The sequence below is a fragment of the Siphateles boraxobius genome, unplaced genomic scaffold (assembly GCF_051911475.1).
Source record: "Siphateles boraxobius isolate OS27281-9 unplaced genomic scaffold, OSU_SipBor_1 6, whole genome shotgun sequence".
Taxonomy (NCBI): domain Eukaryota; kingdom Metazoa; phylum Chordata; class Actinopteri; order Cypriniformes; family Leuciscidae; genus Siphateles; species Siphateles boraxobius.
In genome coordinates, this window is record NW_027509186.1 from 15,851,016 (window position 1) to 15,871,849 (window position 20,834).

General features: G+C 37.1%; 2 protein-coding genes across 2 annotated transcripts in view; one reads left to right on the forward strand and one right to left on the reverse strand.

The window, feature by feature from the left end:
- The window catches only part of kmt2bb (lysine (K)-specific methyltransferase 2Bb), a 46,696-nt gene extending 32,502 nt beyond the window's left edge, over positions 1 to 14,194 (forward strand). Inside the window, exons 30-37 of the mRNA XM_077207840.1 lie at positions 24 to 116; positions 505 to 611; positions 740 to 877; positions 1,382 to 1,634; positions 4,849 to 4,956; positions 6,571 to 6,654; positions 10,043 to 10,172; positions 11,363 to 14,194. Of these exons, the coding sequence (XP_077063955.1) occupies positions 24 to 116; positions 505 to 611; positions 740 to 877; positions 1,382 to 1,634; positions 4,849 to 4,956; positions 6,571 to 6,654; positions 10,043 to 10,172; positions 11,363 to 11,638 (1,189 nt within the window). The 3' untranslated portion in view covers positions 11,639 to 14,194. The remainder of the gene's footprint in view (positions 1 to 23; positions 117 to 504; positions 612 to 739; positions 878 to 1,381; positions 1,635 to 4,848; positions 4,957 to 6,570; positions 6,655 to 10,042; positions 10,173 to 11,362) is intronic.
- Positions 14,195 to 14,777: 583 nt separating this feature from the next.
- igflr1 (IGF-like family receptor 1) lies at positions 14,778 to 19,247 on the reverse strand. The gene is given in 8 exon segments (XM_077207862.1): positions 14,778 to 15,679; positions 15,925 to 16,062; positions 17,216 to 17,308; positions 17,903 to 18,008; positions 18,010 to 18,042; positions 18,174 to 18,231; positions 18,506 to 18,689; positions 19,078 to 19,247. Coding segments are annotated over 8 exon segments (1,026 nt in total). The 5' UTR covers positions 19,169 to 19,247; the 3' UTR covers positions 14,778 to 15,356.
- Positions 19,248 to 20,834: the final 1,587 nt, after the last annotated feature.

The window sequence follows — 20,834 nt, forward strand, 5'->3', positions numbered from 1 at the left end:
CATTTGACTATTTTCCACTGCAGGTATGGAGTTCGGATTAAAACCCCAACCGTCAAGGGAATTCTAGATTTGGACAAGCTGAATGAAGAGCGAAGTAGTGACTCTGAGAGTGCAAGGTGAGCCTTTGAATGGAAATTCAATATGTATTGCCCCTTTTTTGCCATTCAAAAAAAATTTTTTAAAGTGTTTTTATTAAATATCAGCAGGACCTACCTTTAATTTTGCTTTTCAAACACTAAATGCATTTCATACTTACAGTACATTGCATCGAATGTCTGTTTAAAAATTCAAAGCAAGAATACTAAATACTTTTATAGTAATAATAACAATTGTTAACAATCAAGTATAATAACAAACAACATTATTTTTTTTAATGCGGGTAGTTTGGTCCACCGTTCCACCACTAATGTATGCCATTCGATTGAGTGGTGACTTTATATTATTGCAATGACACTAAAATGGCCTGACTAATCCATTAATATGTGACCTATCATTTTATTTTAGGTCTGGACCTTGGGATCGCCTTTCATTGCCTCGAGGTGGAGACAGCAACAAGCCAGCAACTTGGGATCCTGCTAACCGTAGTGCATCTGACTGGAACAAATACTCAGGTATATTTTAATGTAATTTAAATGTAATATTTTTTTTGGTGGTGTTCTATTTTATTTCATTTTTCTCACTTTTAAGGTCTTTCAATGGATCAAAAAATGAGATGTTAAAAGATATTCTTTCTTTTTAGGGATGCTGTCCTGCTCAGATGATGAGATGCCTCCCTCAGACGGTGAAGAGCCTATTCCTCACAGCCGAGACCATCCCCACCTACGCTTTGAGATCGCTAGTGATGACGGCTTCAGTGTAGAAGCAGACAGCATTGAGGGTAGGAGGTCATGTCTTAGCATGTGGTTGGAAAATAATAGTAGTATGTAGAAGTATGATTTTCTTTCTGTTGAGTTATAAATATCTTTCTTTTTTTTTGACAATATTGACCTTTTGGCCAGAAAGTTGATGAGGAGCAGCAACATAATGGTTATCTATCATATGGTTATTTATCATAATGGTTTAAATAACATATTATAGTGTGCCCCTTGCTGTTCACCTTGCTGTTACCTGATGTAAGTTGAGTGAGCCAAAGACATCTAAAGGCTAATTCACACTGCACTGACCAACACTGTAATCAGATTACAGTACTTCACTTATAAAATTATATTAGTTAATAGAAAACCAGTAAGAAATTGTTTTTGTTTTATTTTTCCAGTTTGCTTGCCATTGGTAGTTTAAAAAAACGATGTGTGTACTGTGTGCATGTAAATTGTATGTATTTGTGAACCAAAAAATTACTAAATTTGGGGGGGGGGGGGTTTCCTCCCGAAATTCCCAACAGTGGCTTGGACCACTGTTATCGAGGGGGTCCAGGAAGCCCGTGCTGTTGCTGGACTGAGGCAACTCACTTTTTCGGGGTTGAGCGGTGCTCGTATGATGGGAATGCTTCAAGATGCCGTAGTCTACCTGGTGGAACAGCTCCAGGGAGCCAAATGCTGCCAGCGCCACACTTTCCGCTTCCACAAGCAGGCCAGTCAGGATGAAGATCTGCCCGTTAACCCAAGTGGCTGTGCCCGCTCTGAAGTCTACTTAAGGTCAATTCACTGGTTTAACTGTTAAATAATATATGAAGTGGCGGTAACATAGTGATTAATAATTAATTCCTTTTTTTTAAATTGATGATGATTTATTATTTAACAAAGTGACAAACAATTTACTGACTTCTAAAGCCTCTTTTTGTAATGTCTTTTCAATGCTTAACTTGTCTGCCACAATAATATAGTTCTATTACTACTTAATATTGATAATAATTAGGGGCCAAGCACTGAAGGTGCGGGCACCTTTTGTAATTGTTCCGGTTCTTATTATTAGGGGCCAAGCACCGAAGGTGCGGTCACCTATTGTAATTGTTCCGGTTCTTATTCTTCTTCTTCTTCCGACTGGGAGTCTATGGCAGGCCATAGATCCGTTTGAGGGAAAGTTGAAATGGTTTAACATTCTGCTAGAGGACAGTCCCAACATTAAATACACCAAGACATTTGGTGTCTCTAACTCATTCCCTCTAGCGCCACCACCTGTCTAAAATGTCACTATTATTATGCTAATAACTTTTGAACCGTAAAGCTTATCAACAAAATTGTTTTTTCCTCTGATTCCGGAGCTCATGCCGATTCGATTGCACCCTATGTCCTTCATAAAAATATGGCCACCATTTTGAATTGTTCAAAAAAGCTACTTTTTCGAACTCGTCCTAGACGATTTGTCCGATTTTCACCAAAATTGCACCAGATCATCTTCAGGCAGGGGGGATCAAAAGTTATGGAATACAAGTTGATTCGTCAAAACTTTTTCGATAAACGCACAAACAAATTTTACGTTGCGCTTGCAAAAACAGACGTAAGGCTGTATCTCCGCAACGCTTTATCGTATTAAGACAAAACTTGGTACATGTCATCACAAGCATGACCTGAGGCTACATGCTGCGTTTCGGCACAGCGCCACCTACTGTTCTGGAGATACAAAAAATGGCTATTTTTACTTATAACTTCTGAACTGTTTGTCCAAAAATTAGATTCAGACGTTAGATTCAGGGCGTCATGTCAAGTCAACTGATATCCAATTTTCCCAGATCGGCCATTTTGGCCACCGGCCATTTTGAATTATGTGTTAAAATGCTGTATTTTTTGAACGCATGAACGAATTGTTAAGAAACTCGGTATGGGTCATCAGTACGATGCCCTGAAGGAGCCTGAGAAGTTTTGAAACAGCGCCACCTAGTGGTAATTTTCCCCCCAAATGCTTATAACTCTGGGTGTGGTTGACTGATTTTCACGAGAGTCATCTCTTTAGGTTACTCAATCCTTGCCGAGTCCAACGATACCACCAATGCTAGGTTTTGCCTTACGGTCTTTGTTGCGTTGAGATTTAGCCCTAAAAAACATTTGCTAATATCTTCGAAGCCGTTAGTCCGATCGAGACGAAACCACCCTCAGAAGTTTGGAAACCTAGGTCGCTGGCTATAAAATAATGCCCAAATGTCAAAATATTGATAGTACGGGGTAGTAAAATTCAATCAAAGTCAAGTGTCAGTTTTGCTGTCAAGCATTTTTTGCGTGATGTTTCATATAAATGTCTATAACTCCAAAACGAAAGGAGATATTTTGACCACATTTGACACACACATGTATGGGCTAGCTCTGAGGTCACATAAAAAAAATGGTGGTATTCAGCCTCTTGGTGGCGCTATAATACAACAAAACGTGAAATTCCCATTGACTTCAATGCAATATTGTGATATAAAATGCTATACTTAGCGAATGCATTGGTGTAACATTAGGAAACTCAGTATGTGCCATCAAGCAGCATGCCCTGAAGGTACTCAAAAGATTTTGAGACCGCGCCACCTTTTTGGTCAAAAGTTATAATTAAATATACAAAAATGCTAATAACTTTTGAATGAATTTGCCTATTGTAATGACTTATCTTAATCGAGGAATCTTAATCGATTCCTTGAATTATGCCAAAAACAAAGATACCAATTTTGCCAAAGTCAGCCAAACTTCCTGTCCGCCATCTTGATTTTCATTCAATACATACTTTTTCGAACTCCTCTTAGACCATTTTTCCGATTTTCACCAAAATCAAATCGTATCATCACCAGACCATGCCAACTTAAAGTTTTGGGATTTCGTGTCGATAGACGTATACCGCAGCATCAAATTTGAGGCATGCTGCCAAAATGACTATTCAGGCTTTATCTCTGCAATGCCTTGACATTTTGAAACCAAACTTTGTATGTCATTGTCACCTCACCTTGACCACATCACATCGATTTCGTAACTGCGCCACCTATAGGTCGAAAGTGATAAACCATTAAATCATCTTATAAGTTCCTTTATATATGATTTTTCAGCCATTTGCCCAAAATCCTCTTAAAATGTCCCTAATTGCTCCTTGCTGCAGTTGGTCTGACACTCCCATCCATGCTGGCATGCCTTATCGTCTTCTTTTGCGCTTGGCCCCGGTAATGGCTGCTTGCAGCTATATTTTTTTATTATTATTATTATTATTATTAAGCGTCTTACCCAGCAAATTGATATTTGGATATTTTTCAGTTTGTTTAATTAACTTGTCAGCCACAATACTATAGTAGTACTACTACTACTTAATAATAATGATAATAATAATTTAATATTCTTTTCTTAGTTTTTCTTTCTTTTTTTACAAAGCTTCAAACTGTTTATTAACTTCTAAAGACACTTTTGTAATGTTTATTAAATGTTTGATTTTTATGCCACAATAATATACTACTACTAATAATAGTATACTACTACTACTGTGTTACTATTATTATTGTTATTTTAATTTAAGGGCTTTTCCCAGCAAATTGATATGTGAATAATTGCTGTTAATTTGATTAATTATTGACCTTAATGTGTAATTATCTCAATTGTGTTTTATTATCAATTGACAATCCTAGTTCACAAACTACAATCCAGTTACTGGGTTCAACATTGTGACTTAAATAAGGAACATTAGAGTGCGTGACTATCTGTCACTGGGGTCTGTCACTATATCATTAGCTTTTATAGAAGGCTTTTGCTAAATGACTAATAACTAGCAACAAGGGAATAGGTGTTTTGCTTCTTGGTTATCTTACCAATGTAAGGAGGGGGTTTAGACACATTTGTCTTGGAGAGTAACAAGTGATGTTATCTAGAAGTCGTACTTCTCTGACTTAAAATGTGCGTGCCTAAAAGGGGATCTTTTCTGGTTGAAACTGCTCACACCTACTTGTTTGTTTCACAGGAAGTCTACCTTTGATATGTTTAACTTCCTGGCGTCACAGCACAGACAGCTTCCTGACACCGACCTGTATGATGAGGAAGAAGATGAGGTTCTTCTCAAATCCACCAGGTCAAATAAGAGTTAGAATTTTACTGAATGAAAGTTTTGTTTCTTGATATGACACAAAAGCACATAAAAGTTACGAGAAAAACCTGATAGAGGTTCATAGTAAAACATCTATATTGTTTCAAAACTACTACACTATATGTGTGATGTAGCACTTTGCTGTTTTTTAATTGTATTTTTATAAATATTATTTTTTAAAGTGCCCCTATAATACTAATTTAAAGATTCCAGATTTTTTTTGGAGGTCTCCTACAATAGGTTTACATGCATTCAAGGTCAAAAACACTTTAATGTTCTTATATACACTGCATCGACTCTTTTCTAAGGGTGCCTTAAACTGTTCGATAAAGGATCTGGTCTCCCTAAACCCTTCCTTTCCGAGAGTCGACTCTGCTCTGATTGGTCAATGGCCCAGTCTGTTGTGATCGGTCTACTCTGCTCTGATTGGTCAATTGCCCAGTCTGTTGTGATTGGTCGACTGCTTACAGCTCATCCCGGAAGCGAAAACACCCATTACCACAACTGAATTTCCGCTCTAGATGCTTCCTCGGCGCATGATACACAGTAATACAAATACAAAGGGGATTTACTTTTTACAGTGCCAAAAACTGCGTCGTCTTGCCATGTCTACAACACGAACCAAACTACGAGATGTAGGCTACTGACAGATAAAATAAAAACATGATTGTGATAGGCTTTATGATTCGTCTGATTTCTTCAAGCGTTCATATTTACCATGTTTACTATGTTAATGGTTAGCGTGCATAGTCTTTTCCATCGCGTATAAATATTTCTTCCTTATAGAGTGATCAGAATCCACATCGGATCACAAACAAAAGGCATTCAAACATGAAAGTGACTTTTGAGGTAAATTATTTTAAAAGTCTTTAATGCTAACGTTAGCTGACAGAATCATCCGGCGCTGCCGTCTCCCGACTCAGGTAAACTCCGCCTTTGTTCGTAACCGCTCCTCTAGCCCGAGCTGAAAACCCTGGCCGTTGGCCCCGAGGAAGCCCTAACGACGCCCAATCAAGCCCCGGAAGTGACAGTGGAAATGCGACTGGCACCACTAGCACGCCCGCGTTTGGCCCAACAGTGGAAATGCGGCTAATGAGGACCATATTATGTGAATTTGTTACAAACCTACGCAAGTCCATGCAGAAAAGATTGGAATTACTGACGACTCATTTCAGGCAGTTCGGGTCTTTCTTTTGGGAGAAAATAATTTGTCATTTATAAATACAATAAAAAGTCATTTGTCGTGCACTTCCATCTTTGAAACTTTGCAGACCTTTTATATTTCAAAACAGCTATAATACACACTGCATGAAAGGTAATATCTGAAAAAGCATAATAGGGGCACTTTAAAGTATTTCAATGGTGGTCACCATGAGCACTAAAATACAAATGCTGATATTTCAGATTTTTTTGCTTTTGATGACTTTTTTTTTGTCATGACAATGTGTATTTCATATTCCTTTCCCCTTTTTTAATCTTTCGTTGCTTATTGCAATTCCTCTTTCTTGACTAATTCTCTCAGTATTAATATGTTTGAGCGATTTATTAAGCAACTATGGCTTTTTTCACATGACGAATAAAACCATTTGCACTTTACAGACGTGCCACAAGTTTGGAGCTTCCTATGGCAATGCGCTTTAGACATCTGGAGAGGACATCCAAGGAAGCGGTTGGTGTCTATAGGTGGGTTAAAAGTTTTAACCCAATTGAGGAACTGAGTCATAGTTTCAGTTCTGTTCTTTAACCCCCTCATTTGAGCTACATCAGTAGAAATTTTTATGATGCCTTTACATTTAGCAGAAGTCAAAATGTCATCATCATATGAGATGAATGCACCAGTCGCAGGAAGGAGATGTTTAGGTTTTGTTTCCAGGTGATCTCCCAATAATAAACCTGTGAAAAAAAACCCTGTTGACGTGGCATAAAGATGTAAAGATGCACTTCATTTTAAGAAATGTATGCCCTAGGATCTGCTACAGTGCTTAGCATAAGTGAACACACCGATGCTAAAGTTGACTAAAAAGAGGAATAAAAAAATCATCTTTTGGAAATTGATCTTATTGCCTTAATTTAAAAAATTAGAAAAAATCCAACCTTTAAAGTCCCTGTAAAGTCAAAATTAAGTATGTGTTCTGAGTTTGTCATATCACAGAAAAATGTGTTATTAGCCACCCAGCCAAATTTGAATGATAAAAAAAAGCCGGCAAGTACATAAAATAAGCTATTAAAGGTGCAATTTGTAAATATTTTGAGTATCTATTAACAGAAATGCAATATGACATCCATAACTGTGTTCAGTGGTGTATAAAGAACTTACTTAATAAACCGTAATGTTTTTATTACCTTAGAATGAGGCATTTATATCTACATAGGCGCGGGAATCCCCTTCTATGAAGGTCGACATATTGTGACGTCATGTTTCTACCGTAGCCGACAGCGAACAAACAGCATTACAGAGCGCGTTTCGTCACTACCTTGAAAGAAAAGCTGCAGAAAGCTAGAAGCTAGCCATAAACACCGTGAGTAGTGACCTTTCCCTTGTCAGTGGTGTAAAATATGTAGTTGGATTGTTTCATGTAACTTAATTCTTCTCCCTCGCTGTGTTATGGCTTTGCTATGTGGGGATAAATGTGCTGGTTACGTTCGTGAGACAGCTGATTAGTACTCTTGTCATTGACCATAAAACAGTTACAGGAATCACCAACCCGTCGATCTTGGAAGCATTTTAAGTCGATCGAGTTTCCAAAATCAGAGAAAAAAGCCTATTGTGTGTAGTAAATGGTGTCTAGGGGATGCGGAGGCGCGCGCGCTGTTACAATCACGTTATTTTTGCCGCACGCACCTTTGGGCTCATGCGGACGCGTCCAGTATAAACAAGGCTTAACGCTTTAACCAGCTCAGCCACAGTAACAGCTCATATTAGCCAGCTAAACTTTTACTACCCTGTTAGAAAAAATATATAGTTGCATAGTTTCATGTGGTTCTTCTCCATCGCTGTATTATGGGTTTGCCATGTGGGGAGAAATGTGCTGGTTACGTTCATGAGACAATCAACTAATTACTATTATTATATTATATATTAAGACCCTTGATCCTCACCTGAGTATGGCTTTGTAAACTTTATCCATGATGTGGTTTATAATGGACTGTGGTACAGAAACTTGGTTTACTCTGGCTATTCTCTGCCGTCTCAGACGACGATGTTTGTCTCGTTTTAGCCACCGTAGCTTCTTCGAAAGAGAGTGGTGAGCGGTGGGCGGTGGGCTGAGCCCTTAGTGTAAACTCGCAATCCACCCGCTAGATGTCGCTAAAAGTCACACACTGCACCTTTGAAATCTTGAAAAAATTAGCATTAGTCTCTGCTCTCAAACGCTGGGGGCGTGTCTGCTGGCAGCGCTGAAACCACGCCCACTCGCGGTAAAGCTGCCGTTGCCACACTCAACTGTCACCCGCTGCAGCCGGAATGGATGCTCCTAGCAGCTTATTAGGTTAATTAACGTTATAACATAAGCACACAAACCAGTTGTCGGCGCGACGGGAGGATGAAGGCCGAGGCGGGAGATAGTTGGTTCGGCCCCATTCACCACTAACAGCGGATTATCAGTGAATCCCAGTTGTCTCAGACGAAAGTTTATAAAAGTATCCCGTGTAAAATAATCACTACAGAGGTGGATTTTGGTGGTGATCCTCAGCTCTCCATCAAGGTGGCTCTTCACAAAATGAATCCCCCTCTTCTTGATGTGATTGTTTTTAGGAAATTTAAATAAGGACACCGATCTGTTTTGTACATGATCGCATCCAGGTAGTATGCATTTCTGTGACGAAGACATAACTAGCAATCTGTACGCTGTAGTAACTAATAGTACTGACAGTAACTCGCGATTGAGCAGCAAACTGATGCGAATGTGCTCTATTTATATTGTTAGTGGAGCGGCCAGCCTTAGTGGCTCTAGTGCGTCATCAAGTAGGGGCGTGTCCAGGAGCTCAGGGGCTCCAGTGCGTCATCGAGCCCCGTTTTAGACCCGCCCAAAAAATCCGGAAAATAGCAATGGTGAAAAACTGTTCAATGGTCTAACTCCACAATTCAGTACTTCACAGTTCACAGTCTTTGTAATATATTTTAGCAATACATTTCTAACATTCATAATGTGTTTAGAAATTTTTTTTTTAATTGCCTTTACAGGAACTTTAAGGACACCAATTTTCTTTGTAAATGAATAATGTAAATAAATAAATGTTCTTCCTTAAAATACAGATTGAGTAAGTCAGGACACCCCTATGTTAAATTCCCATAGAGTCAGGCAGATTTTTATTTTTAAAGGCCAGTTATTTCATGGATCCAGGATAATATGCATCCTGATAAAGTTCCCTTGGCTTGCTATAAAGTTCTTCATGATTTGCATTGAGAGATGATCTTATGGAACGTACCCCATGCCAATCTCTAGGTATGGTGAAGGGAATGTGATGATGTGGGGATATTTTAATTCCAAAGGCCAAGAGAACTTTATCAGGATGCATAGTATCCTGGATCTATGAAATAACTGGCATTTAAAAATCTGCCTGCCTGGGTTTCCTGACTTATCCAACCTGTATTTTAAGGAAGAACGTTTATTTATTTATGATACATTATTCATTAACAAAGAAAATTGGTGTCCTTAAAGGTTGGATTTTTCCTCATTTTTTTAATTAAGGCATTAAGGTCAATTTCCAAAAGATGATTTTTTTATTCCTCTTTTTAGTCAACTTTAGCATGGGTGTGTTCACTTATGCTAGGCACTGTAGAAATATTTGTCTCCCTTTTATCCCTGTAATGACACATTCTAAAGTCTCGGTTTAGTCTCTGGTTTACAAATGGGAAATGTTTTTGCCATGGAAATTGTTTTATAATCTTTGGAGTCTATTCTGCAACCCTTTGCCAGTGGTTTCTTTTGCTCTGTAGTATTTGCAATGCATGAATTCAATTTTGGCTTATAAAATTGACAATATTTTTCTTCCCGGTTCCTTTGGTTGTGTTGCCAGTGTTTTCATTCAAAACAAGTCACATTTACTGTAACTGTTATTGCCGTCATAGGTCTGCGATTCACGGAAGAGGCCTTTTCTGCAAGCGAAACATCGAGGCAGGGGAGATGGTCATTGAGTATTCAGGCATTGTTATTCGTTCTGTTCTAACGGACAAGCGTGAGAAGTATTACGATGGCAAGGTAAGCGGAAAAGTGCTGTTTTAAAATGGTATTTATTAGGGGTGTCCCGATCCGATGCCAAGGATCTGTGTTGGGGGCGATTTAGGATTTATTTAACTGATCGATATCGGCTATCCTAAGCCTGATCCTTTATTCTATGTCATCTGTCATGCAGGTGTTGTTCAGTAGGTGGCGATATGCAGCTTTTAGTGGGTTTGTCAACCGCCATTAATAGGAAATGTAGCTCAAATGTGCATGTTAATGCGCGAGAACCAATGAGGTCTGTTCTAGCGCGTCACGCACGTCCGAGCTTCTGTGTTTAGCATATTTGATGCGCACTTTTGTAACGAATCACTCAAAAGTAATTTATTAACTGTTTATTTGTATCTGCCATCTGTATTTGAGATGTGCATTTGGAAAATACAAGTATCGGATTCGGACTCGGTATCAGCAGATACTCAATATTCACTGGATCGGATCGGGGGCACAAAAAACTATTTATTATTATTTTTGAACTCTCAGCCGATTACACTTAGGTTAATCAGCAGAAATACATTTTGGGTTTTCATATCTCTGTCTTTTATCCTTTTTTCTGTTATGTGTAGTAATATTTAATATTTATTTAATTTAAACATTCAAATATTTATGTAATTAAGATTTAATGAGAAATAACTTTTAATTTTTTGTCATGGGTTTGTCATATTGCCTTTATGGAATTTATGTTTTCACCTGGATTTATATGATTTTAAATACAGTAAGAACATTAATAGTGTGACATAGTATTACAATTTTTAAATAACTTTTTTATGTTAATGTATTTTAACACGCAATTTATTCCTGTGATGCGAAGCTGAATTTTCAGCATCATTACTCATCTTCATTGTCACATGATATGCTGATTTTCTGCTCAATAAACATTTCTTATTATCATCAATATTGAAAACAGTTGTGCTGCTTAATATATTTGTAGAAACCATGATAGATGTTTTATTCCTTTATTGACGTAAAGAAACAGCATTATTTTAAACTTTACTATTTTTCCTTATATTTTTTTATATTATTAAATTTGTTCATATGTCTTATTTATGTTTAGATAATTTACTTATTTGTTTTACATAATACATCTTTTAGGATCACCTTGTGTTAGATTTGGGTCTGAGTTTGAATATTATCAGTCTTATACCACTTCTTTCCTCTGCTCTTCCTACCAGGGTATTGGATGCTATATGTTCCGCATTGACGACTTTGACGTTGTAGATGCCACGATGCACGGTAATGCAGCACGGTTCATCAACCACTCCTGTGAACCAAACTGCTACTCTCGAGTCATCAACGTGGAGGGTCAGAAGCACATAGTCATTTTCGCCTTGCGGAAGATCTACCGTGGAGAAGAGCTGACCTACGACTACAAGTTCCCCATTGAAGATGCCAGCAACAAGCTCGGCTGTAACTGTGGTGCCAAGCGCTGTCGGCGCTTCTTAAACTGAGGAAGAGTGATGGAAAAGATGCAGTGCAACTGCACGACAATGGAGCTAGACGGGTAAAAACACTGGGCCGAGGCTTGACGGGTAAATGGGGTCCAAGCAGGGGGTTTCAAAGCTTAACAGCCACCTCTTCAATTTGAAAGTTCTTAATTTAAAAGGACCACTAACTTTTAAACAAATGTTGTGCAGCCATTCATGTCCTTGAATCGTGATTCCTGCCGACCCTTAGACATTCAGTCCAGTAGAGCTTGATTGATGATGTGTCGAAACATGATCATGGCCATTCAAGAACATTTTCCATTGTGCTTGCATCCTTTGTGGTTCACTTAATGTTTTATCTGAATATTACTGGTTTGGTAAAGAGTCTCAGTCTCAGTCATAGCAATTTTTTTTAACCAGTTCATAAGCAGCGAAGTACAACAAAAAAGCGGCACAAAGGTTGAACTTTAGCCAGAGTCGTTGTATATTTTGCAGCAAAATTGTGACTACTTTTAAATTATTCCTGTAGGCTTTTTTATGCTTTTTAAAAGCTGAATAGATATGGCCGCTGCCAAGATTTCAGGACGTTCTGCTCCCATAACTGACCTTTAAATCTTAACCCTCCTCCCTTTTTTTCTTCTTCTTCAAGCCAACCTTAAATCGCTGGATTCGCAAGATCTGAACAGCAGCTTTCAGCGCCGACCACGTAGTGTGTGAAAGCTTAGCGACAGCGAAGATACTCTGTAAAAACATGCATATTACTAATCAAATGATGTGAACGTATTAATTCAGACCTGTATCTATCGATTTTATTTTAGATCACGCTTTTGTGTTTAACTGAGAAAGACTCACACTGCTCAGGACAATATTGTAAACCCCTCAGTATAACCCATGGATCCACTCCTTGTGCATGGCAGTCGGTAACGGACACGTTCTGTTGAACATCCAGTGGTGTTTTCATCCGTGTCAAGATTTTTCGCTTGAAAACCCCTGTAAGGCTTTTATTTTTAATGTTCAATAATTTATTTTTAGTTTTCATTGCATTTTTATAGTCATGTCTAAACACTTTCTGTTCACCAAACTGTTTTTGGTCTAAAACTGTATAGGTGGTTTTTAAACTTGATGACCTCCATGGTGCTAAATCAAACAAGTCCAAAAGAGGAAATGACTTCCTTCCTGTTTCATCTCTTGTTAGAAAACCGATGCAAGCTGTAATGCTGCAACGGATACTAAAATAGCAAAGCAAAACCAGTCATGCTTTCTAACGATGTGCCCGTATATGTCTATGGTGTGTTCAGACCCCATTCCGAATACTCGAAGAGCAACGTTTTAGCATGTTTGTACTTTTTATACCTCTTGAGAGCCTTGTGTCGAAGCAAAATCATGCCTGGAGAGCGTAGAAGTATGTTCGTGTTTCTTTTCATCGTGTTAGTAGAGGACACTACTTTTAGCTAATCGAGACTAACCGCATCCTCATTGCGTCACAGCTTTTAAAGGTGTGATGACGTCTTGGATTGTTCCTGCAATAAAATCATTTTTGCCACAATTGCACATACAATTGGAGCTCTACATTTACTGCTTATAGTGTCCTATAGATGTAGGACCGCAAAGGCAATGTATACTGGTGACTTACAGAATCTATATATATTTATAGAAGAGTTATTGAAAGTTTTTCTGCAGATGGTGGCACTCGGCACCTTAATTTTCCTTGAAAGATTTGGAGTTGGTTATCTTCTTCGTGCAGGAAAAAAATCAAGCTGATGCCATTGTTCATCGAAGTGTATAAAAGATTGTTCGGACTTTAGAAGCATTCTATTTATTCCTGTTTGTCTTTATGGGAGTTTATACCCATAGGTCTGTGCTTTTTGTATGTGACCATGGTCTTATCAGAGTTTTCTTCAGGTTTTTTTTTTTTTTTTTTTTTATAAACCTTTTCCCCATTTCTTTCCTTTTTTTTAACTTGGAACATTGAGGATGAGTTCTTGCAACGTGGCCTTTTTTATGAGGTGATGTTTTGAGCCAGCTGTTTGTTTTATTTAACTTTCTAAACGGGGCAGTTTTCTTCCCCCTAAATCACGATATTGTCTCCTGCTTTTTCTTTGTTTCGTGTGTTTTGCTTGGAGTGGGCGTCTCCATCAAGAACCAGAAATTTAGCAGATCTCAGATTTTAATCAAACCACCCCAGACTTGCAAGGATTCTACCTCAAGCTGTTCAGACAACGTTAAGTAATACTAATGCAAAACTAGATTTGCTTTGTCTGTTCTGTCATGCAGAGTTGGCTCGTGTGCAATGAAGGATGCGAAGCACTAGTCAGGACTTTCTGTGATGATGCGTTTCCCAGAGCTTCTTGGGAAAAGAAAAATCTGTCCGTTCCTGTGTAGGTTATTTTAAAAAAACAACAACAATGTTGTGTTGAAAGACTTAAAAATTAAAAAAAAAAGTGTCTTTGCTACCTTGTACAAACGACCCCTGAGTTTGTAAATAGTTGTATACATATTTCTAAACCTGTTTAATTTTTCTATGCACTTTTTTTATTTATAATGTTTTTGCTTAATAAAGATGTACAATGTTTGAACAAAGTTCAAGATTTATTGTGGTCTTTGAGTTGAACATACAAAAATCATCAATTGTGCACCACTAATAACCAAAGATATTGCTTGTGGCCATATCCTGATTTGTATAATATGGAATTAAATGAGAATAATATAGAATAATTCATAATAGAAATATATAAAAATATAACTATTTCAGGAATTGTAGTAGTAATTTAACAAAAAGGCAAAATATTAGCTATGCACTTAATATTTTGACATACACAAAAGTAAACCTTTAACAAAGTTGAACTATAGTGAACTTTCTTTGTTCCTAGATGCTTCCATATGGACTCCACACACACACACATCTGTTACCCATTACATTTGTTTATGCCGTTTTCAGTCCAAACTCTAGAGGTTCACATTGTGTGCATCTCTGAATTACTGTGTGCTTTAACAACTTGTCATCGAATACTGGAGTTAGGTGTGCAAAAAATATGATTGTGTGTGTGTGTGTGTGTGTGTGTGTGTGTGTGTGTGTGTGTGTGTGTGTGTGTGTGTGTGTGTGTGTGTGTGTGTGTGTGTGTGTGTGTGTGAGCAGCTGCAATTACCTCACACAGACAAGCACTGAAAATTTCAAAAACTTTAAGCCTTTTATGTTCAAACTGGAGACAGACAAAAGAAGTGACATCATGTAGAATGCAACAGGACATTTCTGAATGGTTAGTTGATGAATTTATGTAGCTGAGGTGGAGTTAACTATCTTCTAGTAATTGATTTAGCATATTCTGACATGATAATCTATAAATTGCGTGGTTTATGTACATTTTGGGGTCAGTGATGTCACTATCCTGTAAAGAAGCTCATTGTAGTCCCTACCAGCCGTTAGTTGTAGTCCTTAAAAAGAGATTTCTATAAAATAAAATATCTCCCTTTGCTTTGAACTTCGAGCATTGTAACTTTGCAGATGTTGTATATGCTCAAACAGCAACATTATACACTAACTAAAGTTAAAAAAGTGAATTCATAATCAACCACCCCTTTAAGGGGTACTGCCCCATGACCAGCTGTTGTAGGTAGCCCCTAAAAGTAAAATTTTTACTCCTTTTTTTATCTTTGTGTTGTTACGAATTGCAATGAGAGTGTGTGGAACAATACTATATAGAGAAGTTTAATACTGCGTTGTTTTCTTACAATACCACATTAGTTATTCTTCGACACCAGCAGGGAGCTTTGCCAAAATCTCCACAGCATCGTTGCGACCGATAGCGGTTAACAGCTCAGCAAGGTGGCCGACGGTCCATTCTGGGTTCTTGGTGACGACACCCTCCAAAACAGCGACAAGGGGACTTTTGTGGTCCTTCATGGAATATGCATAATTGATCCAGGCAAAGGAAAAAGAGCACTGGGCGGCAAGGTGACGTGTATTTTTAGCGCCAGAGATGTCCGGGTCCAAAACTAGCACAAGCTCCTCCAGAACATCCAGGTTGTTCAGCACAGTTTTCAAAGGCGCACCCTGGATCTCAGGAGCTATTAAAAATAAAATGTTAGCAGATATTGAGGAAACGGTCTACTAATACTCTAATGACTGCTAACACGTAGATGCAAAGTTTCTTATAGTTAGTAGAATGTGGACTTCTGAAATGAAGTGTTACCGAATGAGATGTTTATGGAAAATCACCCCCTTCTCCCAAGGAAATTTACTGTAAACACACCTGAAACGAGTGGTTTCATCTAAGGTCAAATGAAACTAGTTTGTTTTTTCGTATACCCACCTAACAGATACGCCGATCCAGTCAAGTGATCGTTATTATCGCTTTCATTGATTATGTTGTATGAGACGGACTGATCATATCCCTTGATGGCCTTTTTGGACAGGCTTTCTCGAACTGCTCCATTACATTTGTGAAATTCTGTGAAACAAAATAAATTCCTGTTATTCCCTTTCTTTAATCTTTTGAAATACATATTGCTTCATAGTAGCACTCAAGCCTTTGTGATGTAGCAATTGCAATAATGTAATACTAAAAAGATGACAGTTAAAGATACACTCTTAGAAGATAAGGTTATATATATATTTATATATATATATATATATATATATATATATATATATATATATATATATATATATGAAACCTTTTAGGAGTTCAGTTCATATAATCATTTTATGTATTTAGTTTTAATTAATTAATTTTTAATTTCATTTAAATTTTATAAATTAAAACAGCTCATAAACATACTTTATCGGTGTAAAAAAGTAAGTAACCCTTAAACATGAAAGTATTATGCAATCATTTAAGACATTTCTCTTTATATAGAACCTTTTTTTCCAATTAGGGTTGTTTAAAATTCAAGAAGCCTAGGATTCTATATTGAACCCCATTTAACCTTTTTTGTGAAATGTGTAATTTCTGTACTGCCACAGTAATCACCAAATGTGTTTACAAAATAAATGATGATTGTTTCATACAAGTTTACAAAACACTCGCTCATATTACATTCCGAAACAAATAAAAAACCCTGCCAAAAACAAAGTTTGGCGAATGTTTTGAGAGAACACACTTCTCGGAGGAATCAGTTTATGAATGGCTTACTTGTTTCGCCTCTGCATGTCAGTATCTAAAACTAACTATTAAACTATTTCAATACATATATATTGGATCAGGCTCAGTCAGACATGACAGGAAACATTAAAGGTGCTCTAAGCGATGTCGGGTGACGTCACTACTTGACGTTTAAGGTATTGTCAAACAAAACAGGCTAATTAGACCCTCCCTCCTCCTCATCCGCACACTAAGCCCAAATCCTTCTTGTCGGTTATTGGCTGGAACAGTTTATGTTTCGTGGTTTGGGTTAGCCCAGTTTGTTGCCGCGCCTGGGGTGTCTGCAGAGACCATGTTTTTTTTACAGTGTGTTCAGGGAACAGGCAGCTAGTGGATGTTGAGGAAATGTTTGCTGCATGTGACAAAAAAATTTTAGCCTAAAACCCGCGTGACATCGCTTAGAGCATCATTAATATTTAACTGTCAGGATATCCTTCCAATATTTCTTCCTGCGACTGACCTTCATTCAAATGTTTTGTCCTCCTCCTCTTGATAACCAAGAACAGACATACTAGAGTGAGAGCAGATAAAATCCCTAAACATGCATAGATCCCTGCAAAGAAAAACATCAAATTTACTTTTGTTTTACATTGAATCCAACATATTCTATTATTCTTTCTCTCATGTTGTGTGTTTGTATTGAAAAGGCTACATTTTAACATGTACTAGATAGAGAAACAGATCAACACCAAGCACTGAATACTGATACTGTAAATATGTATTCTACTGTTCAAAAGTTTAAGGTCAGTAAGTTAAAACATTTTTTTTTAAAGAAATGAATACTTTAATTCAGCAATCATGCACTGAAGTGATCAAGAGTGACAGCAAAGAGTTTTTCATTGTTACAAAAAAGTTTCATTTCAAATAAATGCTGTTCTTTAGGACTTTCTATTCATTAAATAATCCTGATTTTTTTTTATCAGATTTTTATGTATTTAGTTTATCCAAATCAGCGAATCAGCGAATTTCTCAAGGATCATGTGACTAAAGACTGGAGTGAAAATTCTGTATTTTTGATCAAATAAATGCAGCCTTGGTGTAAGATATTTCTTTCAAAAACATTTAGAAAAATCTTACAGACCCCAAACTTTTCAACACTAGTATATGTATGGTAAACTGTTGTAGAGATAAAGATTAAAAACAATACCTGTCACATTTATGACATGAGGGGGGGGGTTGAGATTGAGAGATTTGAGTTGGAGAAGTGCTTGTGCTTGAGCTGCCAGAGGAGGCAGCAGCAGTAGTAGTAGTAGTAGAAGTAGTAGTAGTAGTAGTCCTACTCACAGTCTAAAAAAAAAACAGTTTACACTGTGAAAATGGCGTACTTAGCTTTTACTAAAGCATTATCTCTCAGCTTTAGACGAGAGAGCACTGTTGGACAAAGGGAGAGCCAACTCGAAGACTAGTTACAATCTTACTGTTATCACTGTGGTCTCCATCGGCTGAGGGATGCATTTTCCACCGAAAACCTGCTCCCTGCGAAAAAGATCAGGAACATCCAATAATATCAATAATTATAGGAATAAAAGAGACAAGCAGCTTCAAAGCTCACTTTTATCCTGTATCGCGCTACTTAAATGGGATCAGAATAATAGGCAAACCATTAATGTTTTCGATTTTCAAAACTTTAATTAGCAATATCGTTAAGATTAGACTGAATTTATCTTAGTGCAGGTAAAAAAAAAAAGGCTACAGACAAAATTAGCCTGGTACAAACATAATACATGTAAAAAATCAAATTAAAACGTACCCTTGTTTACAGCAGATGGTGTCAGAGGTTGTGTTGCATGCAATAAACGGCGTTATGCACGAGGAACATTTTTGGCATTTAACGTGGAATCCGTTGTTATATGTTCCATTTTTGCATGGTTTGTAAGGTGACTGGATTTGTTGTTGTTCGTCGGACCAGCCGCAGTTTTCAGTAAATTCCCGTCCTGCCGTCAAAACAGAACTATTAAATTTTTCAGTGGTTTTCAAAAGTTTAAAACGATTATAAGTTAAAGGCGCGCATTTTCGTCGGTCACAAATTACTTTAACATATGCCTACGTCTCCACTTGAGGACGAAACAACAACATAACGATGTATATCCACTTTATTATATTTTAAGGTTACAACACGAATAGCCTATAAAAAAGAAAAGAAAAGAAAAAAAACTCGAATGTTTTATTTGAAGCTCTGTTAGACTATTAAATTGATGCACTAGAGTCGAAAAGATTTGCTTTAGGCAACATTGGTTTGACTAACCTCGCCACGAAATATAATTCTCATTCGTAACATGTAAATGGACTAAGGGACGACCGAACACTGAATTTGAGACTTACCTGCTTGTATTTCATATTTAGACTCGCATGGCTGACATTTATGCTGAGGACGATTCCAGAAGTCCCGATATATACACCTAGCTGAAGTCATTGCCGCTGCTGATGTTGTAGAGAACGTTGTTCTGCACTAAACTGAAATTCTGACTGAACTGAAGATAACCAGCAGAGTGGAGGAGGAGTTGGATGGGCTGTGAACTTATAAAGCAATTGCAACATAAACCATTATGCATAACAAATTCAGACACAGTGTTACTCAGAGAAAAGCACTAGTCAAGGTCTAATGAAGCTGTGTGCTATAGTGCTATAGTGATTGTTTACTTGTTGATACTGTGAAGTTCTTTTGTATTTGGGTCAATGACGTGTCATGTCAATTCTGGTGTCCAAAGCATATTCATATACAAAATGTAGACATTTTTAAATACACTTTAAATGACTCAACTTCCCCCTCTTTAATTACTCATTTGAGAATTCATTATAAATAATTAATCTTTAAGGAACTGCTCAAAAGTCCCAAAATGTCATTCCGGGTAACTGTCCCGGCTTAAAAATACGAAAAAAATGTAAAACATATAAATAAAAATATTTAAAATCTACTTGGGCATAATTGTATTGATGTTTTTCAACGATACAGTGATAATAGTAAACTTATTTTAGTTTATGACAGAAAGACTTTGGTCTCTAATTTGTGATTTCTCTAATGTCATTCCTGGATAACAGACATCAATGACTATTTTTGACCATAATGCATTTTGGTATGTCATGTGACATAATACTGTATCAAAAAAGAAGACCCTGAACCACCAGAACATGGGCAAAGGTATAAGCGTCTCTTAAAATGTTGATTTTGACCTTTTCAGTCACTGGTGACGCCCCTGCCCCCCTTTTGTCTCAAAATGTATTGTGCCCTTTTCTGATAATTGTAATAATAATAGTTATTATTATAAATATTATAATAAATGAAACACAAACACACCCTTGCCACTAACAATAATAATACAAACAAAAATTATTTTTTAAAAAAATTATTTGGCGGAGAAGTGGTAGGCGGAGTTTCCTTTGCAGCGCCTCATAATCGGTTCTAGTACGCCCTACGCAGCAGTTCGCGCGAGTCTCTTCAAACGAGCAGCAGGTAACGTTTAAGCGGAAAGTTACATTTATCCAACCATCACCATGCTACTCTAAAAGTTGCTGCAGGATGCGAGTTATTCTTAACTACAATAAAAGTAGCCTATAACTCGATTTCAGACGCATTCTGAGTGACAATGTCATTCGTTTTTATCCAAGGAATAAAAGTGCAAGGGGAAATACATCTAAGAGTTAGTTTAATGAAATCTGAAGTCCATGTCCAACTCTAAATTGTGAGGAACTTATATCTTTGATTTCATAGTAACGCTTTACAATAAGGTTCATTTGTTCTTTACTCATGTATGAACTAACATGAACCAACCATGAGCAACACATTTGTTTACTGTAGGCTATATCTTAGTTAATACTACAACTGTTAATTGTTTATTCATGTTATGTCACAGTCAGTGCATTAACTAATGATACCAAACACAACTTTTGATTTTAATGTTTTAGTAAATCCTGAAATTAATATTAACTAAGATTAATAAATGCTGAAGTGCAATTCATTAGCTAATGTTAACTAAGGAAACCTTATTGTAAAGTGTTACTGATTCATGATAGCTAACACTGTCTTCATACATATAATACATACATTAAATTTACAACATCAACAAAACTAAAAATTAATT